This window comes from Erythrolamprus reginae, chromosome 1 (genome assembly GCF_031021105.1).
Source record: "Erythrolamprus reginae isolate rEryReg1 chromosome 1, rEryReg1.hap1, whole genome shotgun sequence".
NCBI lineage: Eukaryota > Metazoa > Chordata > Lepidosauria > Squamata > Dipsadidae > Erythrolamprus > Erythrolamprus reginae.
The window spans coordinates 105,943,870-105,964,307 of NC_091950.1; the positions used below are offsets into that span (position 1 = coordinate 105,943,870).

Consider the following 20,438-nt stretch of genomic DNA (forward strand, 5'->3'; position numbering starts at 1 on the left):
CTCAGATTGTTTGGAGGTTTTTTTTCAGTAAAAGTTTTTTATTTTTTTCCTCCACATCAAAAGCATACATAACATACATCACATATACCTTTAATAGAAATCAATATACAGTAATACCTCATGATACGAACTTAATTGGTGCAAGGAGGAGGTTCGTAAGATGAAAGGTTCGTAAGACGAAACATTGTTTCCCATAGGAAACAATGTAAAGTCAATTAATCCGTGCAACCCAACCCCCCCCCCCGCAAAAAACCGGCTTTCGGCGACTGCTGGGAAGCCGCGCGGCTGTTTTAAAAGGTGACAGCCGGCCTGGGGGGCTTGCCAGCACTCCCCGAACTCCGAACCCAGGTTCAAGGGGGTGCTGGCAAGCCCCCCAGGCCGGCTGCGACCTTTTAAAACACCCGCGCTGCTTCGCAGCTGTCTCCCGAAGCCGAACGCGGAAGTTCTAACCTTCTTGTGTGCTTGCAGCCATGTTTTCGTTGGAAGCTGCTTGATAAAGCGCAGCTGGCACAATGTACTTATTTCTGTTTATAAAATAAAGTTTGTTTTCACTTTGGTTCCTGCCTGCTGAAGTCCTGCTTTAAAATCCATCCCCAACAGCCAGCACCCCCCGAACCCCGAACCCAGGTTCGGGGGGGTGCTGGCAAGCCCCCCAGGCTGGCTGTGACCTTTTAAAACACCCGCGCCGCTTCGCAGCTGTCTCCTGAAGCCGAACGCTAAAGCCGAACTTCCGCATTCGGCTTCGGGAGACAGCTGCGAAGCGGCGCGGGTGTTTTAAAACGTCGCAGCCGGCCTGGGGGGCTTCCCAGCACCCCCCAAACCCCCAAACCCGGAAGTTCGGCAAAAGTTCGGGGTTCGGGGGGGTGCTGGCAAGCCCCCCAGGCCGGCTGCGACCTTTTAAAACACCCGCGCCGCTTCGCAGCTGTCTCCTGAAGCCGAACGCTAAAGCCGAACTTCTGCGTTCAGCTTCGGGAGACAGCTGCGAACTGGCGCGGGTGTTTTAAAAGGTCGCAGCTGGCCTGGGGGGCTTCCCAGCAACCTCCCGAACCGAACCCGGGGTTCAGAAAAATTTTGCCTTTTCTTACGAACTTTGTTCGAGTTACGAACCGGCGTTCGGGAGGCTTCTGGGAAGCCCCGCCACCCGGCTGTCACTTTTTAAAACAGCCGCGTGGCTTCCCAGCAGTCTCCGAACGCCGGTTCGTAACTCGAAAAAAGTTCGTAAGAAGAGGCAAAATTTTTCTGAACCCCGGGTTCGTATCACGAGTTGTTCGTAAGACGAGGGGTTCGTATCTTGAGGTACCACTGTACATATATTGTCGCTTAAAAACAATAGAACAATAACCTAGGTTATATTTCAATTTTGATTTTGTTATTCGATCCATCTTAACCTTCCCTCTCTCCACTCCCCTGCTGTGGCATTTGTCTATGCCCCCTCCCTCAGAACAGTTGTTTTATCCTAAGGCAGAAAGGACTGATACAGTGAGTTTATATCAAGAACCACAGACTTGTCCATTGAGATGTTTGAACTCCAGTGTTAATTCACTGAACATTATTTATAAATTTCCTTCATGGAAAGGTATGAAAATAGGTGTCAGATTGATATGCCTGTAACTTTCTTGTGCTTTTGCTTACACTATACAGTTAGCATTGAGATGGTTTTGAATGCAAAGATAATTCAGGTTTTTCATGACAAAAATAATTCCTCCATTGCACTTTGAAATGAAAAAGTCCAGCAACATATGTATAATGGGCGGCAGTTGATCAAGTTCTATCCACTCAACAACATATATTAGTTCTAAGTTGGAGAAAGGAAGCATTTATTTAATTATTAAATTGTATGCCTTTCCTCTGCCTTAATTTTATCCTCCCTGTAGCAAACCTGTGAAACAGATCCAGCTGTAAAGTATATATTGGCCAAAATTACCTGGTTGACTCTGTAGTCCAGGGAGGATGATCTTGTTCAGCATACTTCGGGGAATAAAAGGAAGGGAGCTCTGTAAAGCCAATCCCCTCTCACAACTTTCACTAAAAGTGAGATTTGTGAGCCTGTTTCCTACATTATGACAATTATAAGGATGATCACATTGTTTCCCTTATTTCAACATACTGTAGGAACTAATTGTTGTAGTTCTGTGGACTAATGAGCTATAGCAAGGAAATATGTTTCATGCTATTTGCATGAATTATTTTGTTCTCAAGCTAATCAGACATTTTACCTGATTGCATTAGCATTTCTTAAAGAATCTTAATTGCTACATGCTATAATAGTATTTTCATTTTCTGATCATGTTGACTTTCTAGCATTTTATCTTTCTTCCTTGTAGTATGTGCATTAACACTGCCACCTTGGCTTGTTGGAGAGAAAGTGTTTTGCCTTTTGTATAATGAACTAGAGATGTTAAATGTCTATGGCAACCTTTGCTTGTTTCTGAATGCATTCCATTTTCCCTCTTCCTGGAGATGTATCAGTGAATAGTTTTCATGGTACAAATCCACCTTTCAGTTCAATTACTGTATTAGACTTTTTTCTCCCCATAACTTTTGTCCATAAAATCAAGTTTCCTCACTTAACCATGGTTGAACCCTAACCTGCAGTTCCTACAACCAATTGAACTGAGTTCTGTGTTTTGTTATAGTTTTAAAAAATGCTTTAAAAATTCACTATAGCAGTGTCAGATGAAGCCTTGATTTATGCCGGAGGCTTCCAGAAGGAAAATGCAATTTCAGTTCATTCAGTTGAAAAGAGATGCTTATGGAAAAAAAAGTCCTATTTAGCCTCCTCACATTTGCTTAAGCAGAATTAAGAAGATGCCAATATTAGGACAGAAAAGCAGTTCATGGAGTGGCCCTTGAATTGAAAATTTAATGGAAAGGCTATTTAATTTTGGCAAACTGTTACCTCTTTTCCTTTTTAGCACCTTTGAATGCTTGACAACAATTCAGAGTTACTGAATGGAGCACATTCCTTTTTTGTTTATATATTAGTAGGCTCTTTCCATTCAAGTTACATTTTGCATCTCATTTTTTATTTCATAGGCTGAAAGGCTTATGAGTAGAGCAAAAATATTTGTGACTTGAGGAAACATACTCACATACAGATATGGATGAAAGACACCTGCTATTTCTGCATGAAAGGATATTTTCTTATATGTTTTCAGGCATTCATTTTGTCAGCTTAAAGAAATCATGTTTGGTAATAGGTTTGAGTGAGTGGATGAGTGTATTTAGGTCTCTGAAGTGGCAAGTGCCATCTAATATAATTAGAGCTACAAAGATGTACCGTATTCTAGAAGACGGTTTTCTGGCAACTTGCTCTCTTTTGTTGCCAGCAGCTGCAACTCACACAATGTTGGTATATGTCACCTTCACCTGCGGAGTTGCCACCTGCATCGCTTCCCTGCCTCCTCTGCTGGCTGTATCCTGCCGCTTCTTTCCCACTCAGGCCAATAAACTTCCTGTGGTAGATGAGTCTCCACCACCCTGTCCCAGAACTGCTCCTGGGCTTGAACCCTGGGCCAGCAGGAAGAGGAAGAAAATATTCATTTGGGGGGTGTGGGGTTTTGATTTCTTTGCCCTGGGTAGATCTTTACAATTTTTCCACTCCTACTTCTGAGAATACTTTATTTCACTCTAAATCTCTTCATATCAAGAAAAGTAAACTTTAATTCTACATCTTAGGTCATAAAAATAGTAAATAACAAAATAATAAAATATAAAAGCATGTAAATATATTTAGATCTATCTCCTATTGTCTTTTTTAAAAATAGTTTTTTTAATTAAATTCATTATTAAATACTTTTTTCTTTTCCATTTGTGATAGCTCTTGTGACAGAGTTCCTCTAGAGTTCAGATTGTTTGGTATTCACTAGACTACAGCATTATAACTTAGAGTCCTAGTGAACAACCACTTAAATATGAGCCAGCAGTGTGCTGCAGCTGCCAAAAAAGCCAACACAGTTTTAGGCAGCATTAGCAGAGGGATAGAATCAAGATATCGTGAAATGTTAATACCACTTTAGAATGCTTTGGTAAGGCCAAATTTGGAATATGTGTCCAGTTTTGCATGTAAAATAGTTATTGAGACTCTACAAAGAGTGCTGAAAAGATGATTAGAGGACTGGAGGATAAAACATGAAGAACGGTTGCAGGAACTGGGTATGTCTAGTTAATGAAAAGGAGTAGGATGACATGATAGCAGTGTTCCAATTTCTCAGGAGCTGCCACAAAGAAGAGGGAGTCAAACTATTTTCCAAAAGTATCTGAGGGTAGAACAAGAAGTAATGGGTGGTAACTAATGGAGGAGAGAAGCAATCTAGAACTAAAAAGAAATTTCCTGACAGAACAATTAACCAGTAGGACAACTTGCCTCCAGAAGTTGTGAATTCTCTTAACACTGGAAGTTTTAAATAAGAGATTGGACAACCGTTTGCCTGAAATGATATAGGACAGTGATGGCGAACCTATGGCACGGGTGCCACAGGTGGCACGCAGAGCCATGTCTGCTGGCACATGAGCTGTTGCCCTAGCTCAGCTCCAATGTGCATGTGAGTGCCGGACAGTTGATTTTTTAACTCACACAGAGGCTCTGGGAGGGCGCTTTTGGTTTCCAAAGAGCCCCCAGAGGGGATGTGGGAGAGCATTTTTACCCTCCCCTGGCTTCAGAAAAGCCTATGGAACCTGGAGAGGGCGAAACATGAACCTACTGGGTCCACCAGAAGTTGGGAAACTCACACATGCACGATAGCGCACGCCCACACTCTTTCGGCACCCGAGGGGAAAAAAGGTTCGCCGTCACTGATATAGGATTTCCTGCTGAACAGGGGGTTGGACTAGAACAGAGGTCTCCAACCGCCGGTCCGCGGACCAGGACCGGGCCGTTGGGGTTTTTCAGCCGGTCCGCGGCACCGCTGACAGCTAGCTCCGCGGCCCTGCGCCTGGTCAGAGCTCGCGTGGAGGCTGCCTCTCTGCTCCTCCCATATTTCGCCCCCCTCCCAGCCTCCTGGCCGCATTCACCTTCCTCCGCCACCTCCAGCATCCAGCTCTTCCTCCGCTTCTCGCTTCTCTACAAAATGACAGCCGAGCGGCGGCCCGGAGGCTGGGAGGGGGGCGGAGCACTTTGAATCCTGGCAGAAGCTGCTGCCCGAGTGCTCTTGGCCGGCGGGATTCAAAGTGCTGGGGTGGGGGGTGTCCCGACAGCCTCCCCACCCCAGTGCTTCGCCTCCCGCTGGGCAAGAGCACTTGGGCAGCAGCTTCTGCTGGATATGGGCGATGGGTGGGACGAGTGGCGTGGAAGCCGGTGGCTGTGGCAGCTGCTGCAAGAGGCTTCCGCGCCGCTCTGTCCCACTCATCGCCCGTATCCAGCAGATAGACTTTGAGTTTTTGGCTGGGGGGGGAGAAGTAGGACCTTCCTAACTCCCCCCCCAGCCAAAATCACAAAGCCAGGCAGCCCCCAGCTGCCAAAGGAGCCTCCTGATTCTCCCCGCCCTTCTGTTCCGCTCATTGCCCGTATCTGGCAGAAGCTGCTGCCCGAGTGCTCTTGGCCGGCGGGATTCAAAGTGCTGGGGTGGGGGGTGTCCCAGCGGGAGGCGAAGCACTGGGGTGGGGGGGCTGTTGGGACACCCCCCACCCCAGCACTTTGAATCCCGCCGGCCAAGAGCACTCGGGCAGCAGCTTCTGCCAGACACGGGCAATGAGCGGGACAGAAGGGCGGGGAGAATCAGGAGGCTCCTTTGGCGGCTGGGGGCTGCCTGGCTTTGTGATTTTGGCTGGGGGAGGAGTTAGGAAGGTCCTACTTCTCTCCCCCCCCCCACCGGGCCATGGAAAACTGGTCTAGCTTAAAGCCGGTCCCTGGTGCAAAAAAGGTTGGGGACCTCTGGACTAGAAGACTTCTAAGGCCCCTTCCTTCCAGCTCTGTTATTCTATATTCTAACTTGTATCTGAAAAAAGAAAGTCATCAGTGAATCAGGAAAGTAAGGTTTGAAGAATAGTTAGGTTAGATTTGGATGCACAATTTTTCAGGAGCATGTTTAAGTAATGATTTGGACTCATAATGTTCAGTCTCAAATATGCTTTATGCAAACAATATATTTAAATTTATAATTTCAACTAAATTCAAATAGCATTATAATAAAAATAAGTGGACTAAAATATAACATTTGTTAAGTTTTAAAAGACTATTAAAACAATGTGACGTATTAAAAAGCTGTTCACACACAGACACATGCATGCAAGTGAACAATAAATGTAATTTAGAAAGTGAAGCTATGATTAATTCTGTACCGCTTTAGCTCATTTCTATGTTTTAGAAGCATTTGGATATGCTTATCATAATAACTATTTTAGTGCATGATATTTGATGGTACTTGTTCCAGCAAGTTAATGCTTCTATTCTATTTCATAAACTCTATTTAGCAAATGTGTATCGCTAATGAGAAAAACCTAATCATATATTTTAAATGAGTGTACTCAATAATTATGTTGTTTATTCTTGTAAAGCAAGTTTTGGATTTTAAAAATATCTAGCTTTAATTTGTTTGGTAGCATCGTTTGTATTCAGCAATTGCTTGAATATAAAACAAATGAAACACACCTAGTTTGGGCAAGTAATGTAAGTATAAGATGGGATAGACAAGCTTATTATACTGGTCTCCTTCATGGAAATAGAAGAGAAAACAAAATATATGTGGCTGGGCAGGACTGAGAATGTTTTGGAATACCTTTGAAAAAGTTTTGAATTATGGTTGGGGACAGACTGAGATGGTCAACAGCACTTGAGTACGTTGAGGGCAACTGAAATTTATTTTTTCTAGGATCCTCAGGAGCTCATTATACTCCCTTAAACCCTCTCCAAGGAATAGAAGTCTCTCCTGAACAATTGTGACTGCACCATGCAGTACAATGTTTTGGCTTTGGTCCCCAAATGCCAATCCATTAAAATCAAAATTAAACAGACTATTTATCTGGACTATCCTTATAAGTAGTTAGTACCTAGGTTCTTCTAGGCGTATATATCCTAAAGAACAACAGCAAATGTTCAAAATGATTTCAAGGACAACTAATGACAAAGTGGCAAATAAGGAATGAGAACAAAATTATAAACAGAACATATTCATCTTTTCATTCTTATTCATCTTGAAAGGTAGCCACTACTTTAAGAGCTGTGAAAACGGTGCTTAATGGAAAAACTGTCTATGGACATTCTCAGGTCGAGGTTGTCCCAAAGGTTACCCTTAGACTATCCACTGTTGACCTCTCCAGATTCCTAAGAGGTCAGTAAGGAGCGGACATAAGCGCACTAGAGTGCATTCCATCCCCTGTCCTATAGTCTCACCTATATCTCGTATTTCTTCTCTACTATATCCTCTGTAACCTTCATTGTGTATTATTCTGTATTGGAATGAATGAATGAATGAATGAATGAATGAATAAATAAATAAATAAATGTAATTTTTCATAAGGCAACTGGACTTTATTTATTTTTTAACAAAGTCTAGTTGCCTTTTGAAAAAGTACCTATGGAAAAACTGCTGCTGAATAAGACTTTGTAAGAAATTTAAAAAATTGGTAATGCAGCCCATTTCGTCATTCAAAGAGCTATTGTGGTGGGGTGGTTAAGGTACCAGGATACAATCTGGAAGAGTGTAACTTCTGTCTTAGGTAGAAAGCCAGCTGGTTGAGCTTAGACAGGCAAATTACCGCTACTACCCGTACTGATGCGCGCGCAGCTCCAGGTGACTGGCGGGCACGTGTGCATGAGTAGGAAGCAAATCGCATGAGAAGACTCGTGGGCGCGTAAGATTTGAGTGATTTTTGTTGCTTTCACCCATGCACGGAAGCAAAACATCACAGAAAACCATCAAAATCCCATGTGCACATGTGTCATCTCGCAAGATTTTGCTTCCTACACATGCGCAGAAGCCAAATCTCAATCCGACACGTGCGCGTGCCTGCCAGTCACCCAGAGCTGCATGTGCAGCTCCATTTCCACTACTGGTGTGGCATCCCTCCTGTTCCGGTCACAACCCGATATGGAACTTAGGTCGCTCATTCTCTTTTAACTCTAAGAAACGAGGCAATGGAAACCCACTTCTGAAATTCTTGCCAATAAAGCTGTAAGGACTAGTGTCATAATAACTCTGAAATATATTGTTCTAACAGAGGGTGACTATTCTACTGGTCATCCACTGAAGATTTTATGAGAGAACAGAAAAGGCTTTTGAGATTTGATATCTTATGTAGCTTTTGAGGGTGGATAGATGGACCAACCTGGGGAATTGAGACATCTCCCCCAGGCCTATACAGTTTATGTATGGTATGTTTGTGTGTATGTTTGCTTTTAATAATGGGTTTTTTTAGTGTTTTTAAATTATTAAATTTGTTGTACATTGTTTTATTGTTGCTGTCAGCCGCCCCAAGTCTACGGAGAGGGGCAGCATACAAATCAAATCAAAACAAACCAAAACAAACCAAACAAACCAACAAGCAAACCAACAAACCAACAGACAGACAGACACACAAACATATGCAAAGATAGGATAGGTCATTGACCACCACATTGCTAATCTAATTAAATATTTTATAAAATATTTTGAAGTTTGTTGTAGCCCTGTATTGTCCAACAAATCTTTCATTTGTTATCAGTAGGCGTATACAGAAGCCAATGTTTATGCTTTATATTGACTTAAGTTATTATAGAGAGCTGTATTAATTCACAGTTCAATGAAGCATAAGAATATGAAATGCACCCTCAGGACTTTGTGTGGCTTAAAAGAGAAATTCAGTGTAAACATTCATCTCTAACATGGTATTTCAAAGCTATATTGCAATATTTAAAAAAAGATTTAGCACATCAAAAATAGCAGTACCTCAGAATCAAAATCACCTTCCCCAAATTTCTGTGAGATATGCTTTATACATAATTTCGTGTAGATAATTATTATCTACATATAATACATATAAGCACACCATTGTGCCTACCGTCCCTGTCCTATAATTCTTCTTTTGTTACTTTTTATCATTACTTATCTAATGTTTTATTTGTACAAATTACCACTCTATAATTGTTTGACAAAATAAATAAATAAATAAAAACATGTAAACTTCTATTATGGTTAGGGCTATTCTCCGTACTGAAGGAGCGGGTCCAGCAGTCACATGGGTTGCTCATGTCCAATCCGGTGGAACTGAGCCTAGTATTAAAAAAGCTTGCCGGATCCGCCCCTTCCCCAGAATTCGCTCAGTTCACATATCCTGCGGTTGTATTGTGAATGCTCGTTCAACATTCTAACACCTTCCCTTCGACCTTTCCTTCAAAAAAGTAGTAAGATTTATTGTCTTTATTCAATTACTTGCACTATTTGCGCCAGCCGTTTTTAAAAGGAAAAAAAAAAAAATAAAAAAATAAAAAGCGGCTAGGCTTTTTTACTTGGGAGAAGTTGCGGTTTCGTTTTCCCCCGGCGGTTTTGCCGGTTACGATTCCTGCGGCCGCTTGTGGATTCTTCTAATCCCTTGGCCTGGAGGTCCTGGTGCAAGTATTTATTATTGGATTATTGCTTAATTATTGTATAAAAATATATTTAAGGGCTTATAAAATACCTCCTGCGGAGTGGGACGCCTTTAGTCTCCTGGACTTAGTCGATCGCTTTTCCCCTTAAGAAATTCTACGAAGCGATTTTTTGGCGCGAAGGCCTTCGCGCCCTTTCTTAAAATATCTAGGCCTCTCGTGTTGGCCTTCTGCCAGCCGCGTAGGCCTCAGTCCACCGCGTGGATCCGGGAGCGGGCCTTGGGGGTCCCAGGCTAAATTCTCCACCGGCCTAGCCTCCAACCAGAGTGCCTTGGTTTTACTTAATTGCAAAGTTTAGGGAGGCTGGCCCCGCTGGATTTGGGGGCACGAACTCTGGGTTTGCCCAGATTGTCCTCACGTTTCAGCAGCTTCGAGGCCTCGAAGCAGGATCCATTCCTCTTGGGAAGTCCTTGAAATCTTCTCCTCATAATTTAATTATTGGCTCAGCCTTGTCTTCTGTTAATTGTCAGACTATGGCTACCTTTCCCAAGAGAGGCACAACTAAAGGTCCCAGAGAGGCCAGGCCTACAGGCGATGAGATTACTAGTATCCCCCAGGCCTCTTCCTCCTCTTCTCCAGGGGCCCGCCCCTCGACCAAGGTCACCAGGGCCGAGAAGAGAAGGGACCTAGCCCTACAAAAGATTCATGATAAATCAGCAAAACGTTTGAAAGTGCAGGCCCAAGTAATCAGTAGTCAAGACCCACCAGAGGCCTCTAGCCTGCCTCCTTCTGGGGTCCCTGTGTTATCTCTGGATGAGCCAAACCTAGACAGACCCCAACCTAACCTATGGGGCATAGGTCCAGAGGAACCAGATATTATGGAAGATTCCCCCCAGCCAGGATCCTCCCAGGCCTTTAGGGATTCTTCTGCCATTTCTGCTGATATTTCCAGTTTACCTCCTGAGTTCCAATCTATTTTTGCTGTGTTGTCCAAAGCCATTGATGCCAAACTCTCCTCCATCAATGAGCTTCCTTTACCTCTTCCTCCTTCTCGTTCCTCCCGCCCCTTGGGTTCTTCCCCAGCGGTCAGAGCTCCTATTCAGGATGACTCAGAGTCCTCCCAAGATGAATATGAGGATGTAGAGGAGGATGAAGACCCTTTCCAGGGCCTATCTGAGGACGAGGAATCCCAAATAAAGGTCCCTCCTCCCATTACTATTTTCCCTTCTCAACTATTCAAATCTCTCCTCCTCAAAGCTAGAATTTCTACGGGATTAGCGGCCCAGGAGAAACAAGCCTCCACTTCCACTGATCCCCCGGAGGAGAATTTACCTTACTTCACAGAGGAACAGGAGGATAACGAGGTAATCCCTATGCCTAAATTATTTAAAGATGCCTTACTTAAACAGTGGGATTTTCCAGCCTCTGGCCTTAATCCCTCTACCAAGGACAGAAAGTTGTATAAACTCTCCTCTTCCTATGAAGAGCTTCTATCTTTTCCCAAACCAGATGAACCTGTCAAAATTCTTCACTCGGCAGCGGCTGTGCCAGGCGAGGCGGAGGAAGTCCTCCGTCCAGAGGACAAGCGCATCGAGCAAATGCTCAAAAGAGGTTTCTCCGCTGATTCCTGGGCCATTAAAAGTTCTGCAGCAGCCTCCTTCTTCTCCAGAGCCATGCTGCTGTGGCTTCGCCAACTTCAACAGCACATTCCTCCAGATGACTTGAGAGGTCAACAAGACTTCAACAAGGTCTTTGCAGCTGCCCAGTACGTGGCTGATGCCACCTTACAATCTACTAGATTTTCTGCTAAGTCTATTGCAGCCTCTACAACGGCAAGAAGACTCCTATGGATTCGCCCTTGGCAAGCGGGAGTTCGCCAAAAGTGGCAGTTATCCCAGGGCCCCTTAAAGCGCGACCTTCTCTTCGGTGATCTTCTGGATCCTCTCCTCACGGAGACCACAGACAAGAAGAAGGTTTTGGGCCCAACCACAAAAAAGGTTACTAAAACGCAGTCCTTTCGTCGCCCAGGGCGCCAGCAAGATCAAGCGGCTTCCTATCAGAGATCTCCAGGTCAGTATTCCCCCCGCTTTCGTTCCCAAGGTAGGAACTCCAGGGGTAGGGGTTTTCGTTTCCAAAGGGGAGCTGCCTCTAACAGGGCTTCAAAAAAACCTAGATGGTAACCTTTCCTCCATTCCCATAGGGGGTCGCCTAGCTCATTTCGCTGCAAATTGGCGTCTCACCTCCAAGGACCCTTGGGTCATTGACACTGTTCAATCAGGCCTTCTTTTAGAATTTATTTCTCCTCCCCCTAAACGTTTTATTTCCTGCCCTTCGCCCAGGTCATCCTCAGATTGTAACCGTATGGAGGAGGCCATTTCTCATCTATTGTCCATTAGAGCCATTCAGCCGGTCCCTTCCGGTCAGAAGGGCCTAGGTTTTTACTCCATCCTATTTATGGTTCCAAAGTCCTCCGGAGGTTGGAGAGCCATTTGGATTTAAAGAAACTAAACCTATTCATCAAATATAGGAAGTTTAAAATGCACTCCTTGTCTTCTATTTTGGCCGCCATTCACTCGGGAGATTTCATGGTCTCCTTAGACCTCACTGAGGCCTACCTTCACATTCCTATAGCCAAATGCCACAGAAAATTTTTACGTTTTTCCTTTCAAGGCAGGCATTTCCAGTATAGGGCGATGCCATTTGGCCTTTCCTTGGCCCCTCGGGTCTTCACAAAGCTCTTGGGGTCCCTGGCGGCCTATATCCGGGCGTCTCCCATCCACATTTTATGTTATCTTGATGATATTTTAATTCATGGGAACTCCCTAGAGAGAGTGAAATCAGACCTTTCTGTCACCATGTCAGTCCTTCAGGACCATGGGTTTTCCATCAACTTTGAAAAAAGTCACCTCCAACCTTCCACTTCCATTCCTCACCTGGGAGCCATTATTGATTCAAAATCTTCCCAGGTTTTTCTCTCTCCCGAGAGAAAACTCAGTATAGTGGAGTTAATTTCTAACATTTTATCTAATCCTTCAGTATCCATAGTTACTCTATCTTCTCTTTTGGGGAAGATGGTGTCATGCATAGGCATCATTCCCTGGGCTCGCCTTCATGCTAGGGAACTCCAGTGGCTTCTGTTGCCTTTTCAGAGATCGGGGCACAGCAACTCAAATCGACGCATTGTCATCCCACTGAGTGTTCGCAGATCCTTCAAGTGGTGGAAGTCTCCGGCCATGGACAGAGGATCCCCGTTCAGGTGCCCGGATCAATTTGTCATCACCACAGATGCCAGTCTATCGGGATGGGGCGCCCACGCCCAGGGGATGATAGCCCAGGGCACGTGGTCCCCGGAGGAAGCTTCCAGGCCAATAAATTGGCTAGAGTTAAGAGCCGTCTCCCTGGCTCTGAAGCATTTCTCTCCTCGCATCCCCAACAGGCACGTTCTCATTCTCACCGACAACATTGCCACAAAAAGCCATATCTGCAGGCAAGGGGGCACGAGATCCAAGGCTCTCATGAGGGAGGCCCTCAAGCTGGGCCTTTGGGCGGAAAAACATCTCCAGTCGCTCCTAGCCGATCACATCTCGGGGAGTCTCAACATCCAGGCGGATTGGCTATCCCGGGCAACGATAGACCCAGGAGAGTGGAACCTCCATCAAGACCTGTTCCATCAAATCACCCTCAGATTCGGCCTACCAGTCCTGGATCTCTTCGCGACCAATGCGAACGCCCAACTCCCTCGCTTCTATTCCAGATTTCCATCCCCGGGAGCGGAAGCGATCAATGCCCTCCGGAGTCCATGGCCTCCAGGCCTACTCTATGCATTTCCTCCGATTCCAATCCTCCCGGACGTGATTCACAAGGTCCTCACCGAGAGGGCCCGAGTAATCTTAATCGCCCCTCATTGGCCCCGCCGGCCCTGGTTCGCAGATCTCCAACAGCTGTCCGTCCAGGACCCTTGGCGACTCCCCGTTTCGGGGGATATGCTGCGGCAGGGGGCCTCTTTCCATCCAGACCCGGAGTGGTTCCACCTCACCGCCTGGCTGTTATCAGGAGAGATTTAGAGCTGCGTGGGCATGACCCTGATTCAGTGGAGGTCATTCTAAAGGCCAGAAGGGGCTCGACCAACCGAATCTACGACCACACGTGGTCCAAGTTTCACCAGTGGTGTCTTCAGGAAGGTCTCTCCCCTCTGTGCATCCCCATACACAGAATTATTTCCTTCCTTATGCAAGGTTTCCATAAAGGACTCTCCACCAGCACCCTCCGGCGTCATCTGGCAGCCATTTCATCTGTCCTAGGGGGCCCCCGCAGACAGCCTCTCCGATCCTTCCCTGAAGTTCAGGAATTCCTCAAGGGCATAGCCAACCTCAGACCTTCCAAGGTCCACAGGTATCCATCCTGGGATTTGCCACGGGTTCTCCACTCCCTCACGCAGGCACCATACGAACCCCTAAAATCGGCGTCCCTCAGGTACCTATCCTTTAAGGTAGCCTTTCTGGTGGCTATTACCTCTGCCCGACGCATTTCGGAGCTGGCTGCCCTCTCAATCAGGCAGGACCTTTGCCAATTCCATCAGGACAAGGTAGTCTTGCGACTGGACCCCACCTTCTTACCCAAGGTCAGTTCCATGTTCCACAGATCTCAGGATATTGTCCTACCTTCCTTCTGCCTCCAACGAGACCATCCCTTGGCAATTAGATGGCACACCCTGGATCTCACCAGAGCGCTGAGAATATATATCCAACGCACAGGACCCTTTCGGAGGTCAGAAGCACTTTTTGTAGCCTATCATCCCAGAGTCATGGGGGCCAAAGTGTCTTCAACAGTAATAGGCCGTTGGATCAGAGGGACTATATCTAAGGCCTATGAGTCGGCCTCCCTCTCAGTTCCAAGGAACATCACTGCGCATTCCACCAGGAGCGCAGCCACCTCGGCCGCTTGGGCGACTCAAGCCCCGTTGGAGGAGGTCTGCAAAGCAGCCACTTGGGCCTCGCCAAATTCCTTCATCAGGCACTACAAAATTGATTCTTACGCTTCAGCGGACGCTGCCTTCGGCAGAAGGGTACTCCAATCCGTTATCTCACACGATAGCAAGCTAATCCCACCCTAGGGACCATCTATTGGGTATGTCCCATGTGACTGCTGGACCCGCTCCTTCAGTACGGAGAATAGGCGTTGATTGCTTACCTGAACGCCTCTTCTCGTACGGTGAGCGGGTACAGCAGTCACTTCCCGCCCTTGTATGTGTCTTCTTTACCTTTCTATCTCTTTCTTCCTCTAACAATGAGAGTTGAACACTACAGAGCTTCACAACTGAGCCTAGTCTATGGATTCGCGAATTCTGGGGAAGGGGCGGATCCGGCAAGCTTTTTTAATACTAGGCTCAGTTCCACCGGATTGGACATGAGCAACCCATGTGACTGCTGTACCCGCTCACCGTACGAGAAGAGGCGTTCAGGTAAGCAATCAACGCCTATTTACAGTATCAGCAAAATAATGGGAAAATATCTCATTGTGAATATTTATTTTGTCTATAGTCCTAACAACTTTAACACATTTGTTTTAATTTATGGTACATTGCTGTTAGCTTTTTATTGGCCCCTAATGCAAATGGCATGGGGAATTCCCATTTCAGCAGTGGAAATATTTAATATTGGATGCAAGTTCAGTGACAAAACTTCCTGATAAAAATCTGCTTTCTGTTCACTAAGCTACTCTGACTCCCATGACCTCTATTAAGTATTGATTATCATATATAATCTTTCCAGGTGTCAAATATTTCAACAGCTGATATGCTTTTGATTTATTTATCCCAATTAGCAATTAAGCAGAGAGAATAGACTTTCACAAGTCCTTTGCAAAGGTTAAACATTATATTATATTGTGCAAGGTTTTATATCAGTGATGGCGAACCTTCTTTCCCTTGGGTGCCAAAAGTACGTGCGCGCACACTGTCGCATGTGCATGAGTGGCTACACCCACAATGTCCTCCCACATGTCCCAACCCTGCACATGCATGTGCGGCCCCTTCTGTGTTGGCCTCCCATCTCCAAACGGCGGTAGGAGGGGAAAAAAGCTTCCCATCCCCAAACAGAGATGGAGTGGGGAAAGGCCTCCGTTCCCCAAATTGAGCTATGGGGGGGGGGAAGCCTCCTTTCCCCAAACAGAGCTGGGAAGGGAGCAAAGCATCCCTTCCTCAAATGAAGCTGGGAAGGGGGAAGGCTCCTTTCCCCAAATGGAGCTTGAAGAGGGGAAAAGTTTCCATTCCTCAAATGGAACTGGGAAGGGGGAAAGCCTCCTTTCTCCAAACAGAGCTGGGAGAGCGGGAAAGCCTTGTGTGCCCAAACAGCGCTGGGGTGGAATCTCCAGAGATGAAAGGTACAGGCTCCAGAAAGTCAGAAGTATGCACATATCTGGCTGATCTGGGAAGGTACAGGCTGGGAAGGTACAGTGTTCAGAAAGTAAAGAGAAGTATGCATATGTCTGGCCCAAAAATCAGCTGGTTGGTGGGAGGCATGTTCACATGCTGAGCTAGTCAAAGGCTCGTGTGCCTGCAGAGTGGGTTCTGCATGCCCCAGGTTCAACCTCATGGTTTTATACTGTTCCTTACAGTGTTTGTACTCTGTAATCCTTTGTGGAGTTCAAACATAAATTTACGTGTGCTTTACAGTATACTTATGTTCTGCAAATCAGGATAAAATATACAGGGAGACTATTTTTGCCTCTAGAGAATGTTAAATTTTCTATTATAGTAAGTATTTCTATTTTAAACACCCATTTTAATCTACACCATTATTTAATTTCTTCAGTTCTCTATTATCCCAGGATTCCCTCTGTCCCCAACACTTGCAAAGTTAGTTAGAACAGAGTAAAACAATTCAAACAAATTCATTCCCTTTTCTTCCTGGGTTCAAAATGTTATATATGGAACTAATTGTTGCCTTGTCCTTTGTGTTTTTAGCTGAATGTAATATATGATGAACATGCCCCGGAGTCCAACATCAAGTGAAGATGAAATGGCTCAGAGCTTTTCAGATTATTCAGTGGAATCAGAATCAGACAGCTCCAAAGAAGAAACCATTTACGACACCATCAAGGCGACAGCGGAAAAGCCAAGTAGCAAAATGGAAGATGCCCAGAATAACACATTAGTGATACGGATTATAATACCAGATCTACAGCAAACTGTAAGGATAACTTCATGAAAACATCTCTTGACCAAATTTGTTTAGTGTGATTAGAATGTTTAATGATAAAAGACTTGGCAGTTTTTATAAAATATAAAATGAAAAAAATCCATGCATATCAATGAAGGGGAATGTGCATGGTTAGCTTGATGAATATAAGTAGTCCTTAGTTAAGATTGGCAATTGAGATTGATTCTATCGTTAAGCAATGTGATCATAAAGCACAAAATTATGTGACAGTGCCAACTTACAACAACAGTTGCAATATTTCCAGTTGTAGCCCTTAGGTGAATCCTGCACAGTTGTTAGATGTAAGGTCACATGATCACCATTTGCAACCTCCTGCTGGATTCCCTATTGACTTTGTCAGAAGTTGGCAGTAACAGTATAGCTCCTAATCAGCTCTGTGTTCTTTGGCTTTCCAAAATCATCTTAAGGCGTACTATTTGGTAGGGAGGTAATTAATTAAAATTGAACTTAGAAAATAATGATATATACATATATTTGAGGTAGATCAGGCCAGGGAATAGGGACCAAAACACTAGAACTGTGTTGATATAGGCTATAATTACAAAACCTTGAAAGCCTGCGAAAAAAAAAGTTAGTTTTAGGTCATCAATGATATTTTATTATTTTGTTCATATGGTAGGTACTTAAACCAAAAGTCAAAAAAATATAAAAATATGATTTAGTTAAGTATAAGCTTCCAATCACATTAATTTGGGGAAAAAGAGATTAAGCTGTGTGTTTTTATCACCAGAAAAAGGAAGCAGAATGCTAAAGCCTCTTCCAACAAAATGAATACCTATGAAAGTATTGGCATTTAGAAATTTTGGATGAATAATAATTCAAAGTACATATAGATTGAGTTGTTGCTTGGTTTGAGCTATAGTCTCTATAGTTGATGTGACTAAAATATAAGAATGTAATAATTCAATATTTATTTAGCACTATTTCTCATTACTGAAATGTCCACTTCATTTGTATAAAAAAATCAACAATAATTGGGGAAAAGTGCCTTAAAATTCTGTTTCCATTCCACTTTTACTTAATTGATGTTTTGCTGAAAGACATGAAAGGAAGGGCTCCTGTTTATTCCTTTTAATGGAAAATACATTCTGTCTTAGCTAAATCATATATTTTTCTTTTTGTTTTATGTGAATGGAACAAATACAAAAATAGTAATTCCCTGAAGGATCACAAATTATTTCATCCATCTTAATATTAGTAAAGTCTCTTTAAATATAGAGAAAATGTATTTATTGTACAGTTATCTGTCAGGAATTACTAACACAGAAGGTTTCCATGAGTATAAATTTCTGATAGGTAAGAAATTTGGGCCACATTTTAATATCATTTTTTCTATTTAAAAATAATATGCAAACACAAACTTAAAATGTAAATTTGTCCAATTATGACAATGAAGTTCTCCATTCAGAAGTCTATGGGGAAATGAATTAGGAAAATATTCTGTAATTTATAAACAGGGTGTATTTTTAAAAAATCTCAAACCGATATAATATTAAGGTAAGGTACAGTAAGGTCAAGTCAAGTCTAGTCAAGTCAAGTCAAGTCAAGTCAAGCTTGCTTGTTAGGTTTGTATTAGATTCTCGATTTTCAGGAAAATCTTTCTAATAGCTCATAAACTCTTTTCTCTAAGTTTTAATGTTTAACAATATAAATGTCTGAATAACCAAACTCAAAAAGCATCAAAGACCTCACAGTTCAACAGTAAGCTACAAATGTTCTCTCCTAATTGTAGGCTGCATTCATTCCATTTCTAAGCACCTATTTCATTCTGGAGATTGACTGTCTTGCTACAGCTGTGCTTGGGAGAAGCTCTCAGATTAGTGGAGAAGCAGTGGAGCAGATGAGAAATGTTTTATGTTCTCATATCCTCAATTGATAGTTCATACAGTAAATGAAATAGCCAAAGCACATTTAATTCATTTTATTTTATCTGCATTTTGCATTCTTATTGCAGAGTTTAAGTGATAACAATTTAACTAGGAAGGGGTATGCTATTTCAAGTTCAGAATCTTCTACAAAAAAATCAGTCTGTGCTTTCTAAGATTTGTTCATAGATTTAGCATTATACATTATACATCAAGTATCGTTCAGTAATGTGTACTTAATCTTTAAAAAGATTGTATGTTTTGTAAGTATATTAAAATTTAGTATGCACTGAGCAGTGAGGCCACTGGGAATTTAATAGCCACATAATTTTCCTGTCATGGTTGTTCTTCAAGCAAGACAAACAATTTGCATAGTTCTTTTTAAAATTCCCCTTTTGAATGTTAGTATATAAAATGCTCAAAACAATTTCACCCTTCTTTATTGGCATGTTCCCTGATAGTAGAACATCTTCCATAAATGCTAATTTACATAATTTTATCCTCCACATGGCTTGCAAACCTGTCTGTTTATTTTGCATAGAAAATAAATACTTAAGAGCATTATCTTGAATAGAGCCATTACATTAAATAATATGTACTTGTAAATACATCCATACTTTATTAAATACAGTAACTTATATATCTAAAAATAAATTGGGGTCATTTAAAATATACACCAACGTGAAAATAATTTTGTAATCCAAAGTTGTTTTAGTTGTCACTTTCCATAGAACTTACGGCCGGTTTCGGCAAGATTTGCTAGAGAGAAGACCAGTGGAGAAGGGAAGTTTCAGTGCGTCGGAGGGAAAAAGGCGATCTCCTGTACATCAATAGAAACAGTCATACTTTTCTTTATTTAAAACACAACCTTACTTTTGCTTAAACGTGTTTTAATTTTGAACATACAGTAATACCTCGTCTTATGAACCTAATTGGTTCCGGAAGGAGGTTCGTAAGGCAAAAAGTTCGTAACACGAAACAATGTTTCCCATTGGAAACAATGTAAAAGCGATTAATGCGTGCAAGGGGGGGGAAAATCGCAAAATGGTGCTCTGCTGGGTGCCACCGCTCGGCTGTCACCTTTTAAAACAGCCGGGGAGCTTCTCGGTAGTCTCCCGAACCCAAACTTTTCGGGTACGGGTTTGGGAGGCCACTGAGAAGCGCCGCCGCCCACCTGTCACCTTCTGAAACAGCCGGGGGGGCTTCTCGGCGTTCTCCCACACCCGAACCCGAACTTTTTGGATTCGGGTTTGGGAGGCCACCGAGAAGCGCTGCCACCCGCCTGTCACCTTCTTAAACAGCAGGGGTCTTCTCCGCGTTCTCCCGAACGCCGAACCTGGAAGTTCGGCAAATGTTTGGGTTCGGGTTCGGGTTCCAGAGGCCGCCGAGAAGCGCCTAGATGTGTCAGAAGGTTACAGCCGGGTGCCGCCGCTCGGCGGAGTGCCGTTTTTGCGATCGGCGGCAGCGTTTTCGGCCAATCTGGAGTCTGAAACGGAGGTGGGGAATCCCAATAGGGAATTCCATGGGCGGAGCTTTGATGTCACGAAGACGTCCTTCCTGGTTGGCTGAAACGTGGCCTCCAGGAAGTCTGTCTTCGTGACGTCAAAGCTCTTTTGTGTAGTAGCACACAAAAACATCAGGCATTTCAAGCCATTTTTCCAAGGATTCAGAATTTTGTTTGACTCTGAACTAAACCCTGATTCAAATTAATTAAATTTCTGGAATGAAGTTTAGATTTCAAATTTATTTTCACCTTCCTGGTTGTATATCCAGCTGAATTCAGTTGCATTTATTTCTGTTAATATGCATAGGATTGTATCAGATAAATAGCTACACTCTTTTATGCCGGTG

General features: G+C 43.6%; 1 protein-coding gene across 4 annotated transcripts in view; it reads left to right on the forward strand.

Moving 5' to 3' along the window:
• The window catches only part of SHANK2 (SH3 and multiple ankyrin repeat domains 2), a 460,235-nt gene that overhangs the window by 24,082 nt on the left and 415,715 nt on the right, over nt 1-20,438 (forward strand). For all 4 annotated transcript variants that reach the window (XM_070761430.1, XM_070761447.1, XM_070761457.1 and 1 more), the window contains exon 2: nt 16,467-16,692. In XM_070761430.1, the coding sequence (XP_070617531.1) occupies nt 16,480-16,692 (213 nt within the window). In that variant the 5' untranslated portion in view covers nt 16,467-16,479. The remainder of the gene's footprint in view (nt 1-16,466; nt 16,693-20,438) is intronic.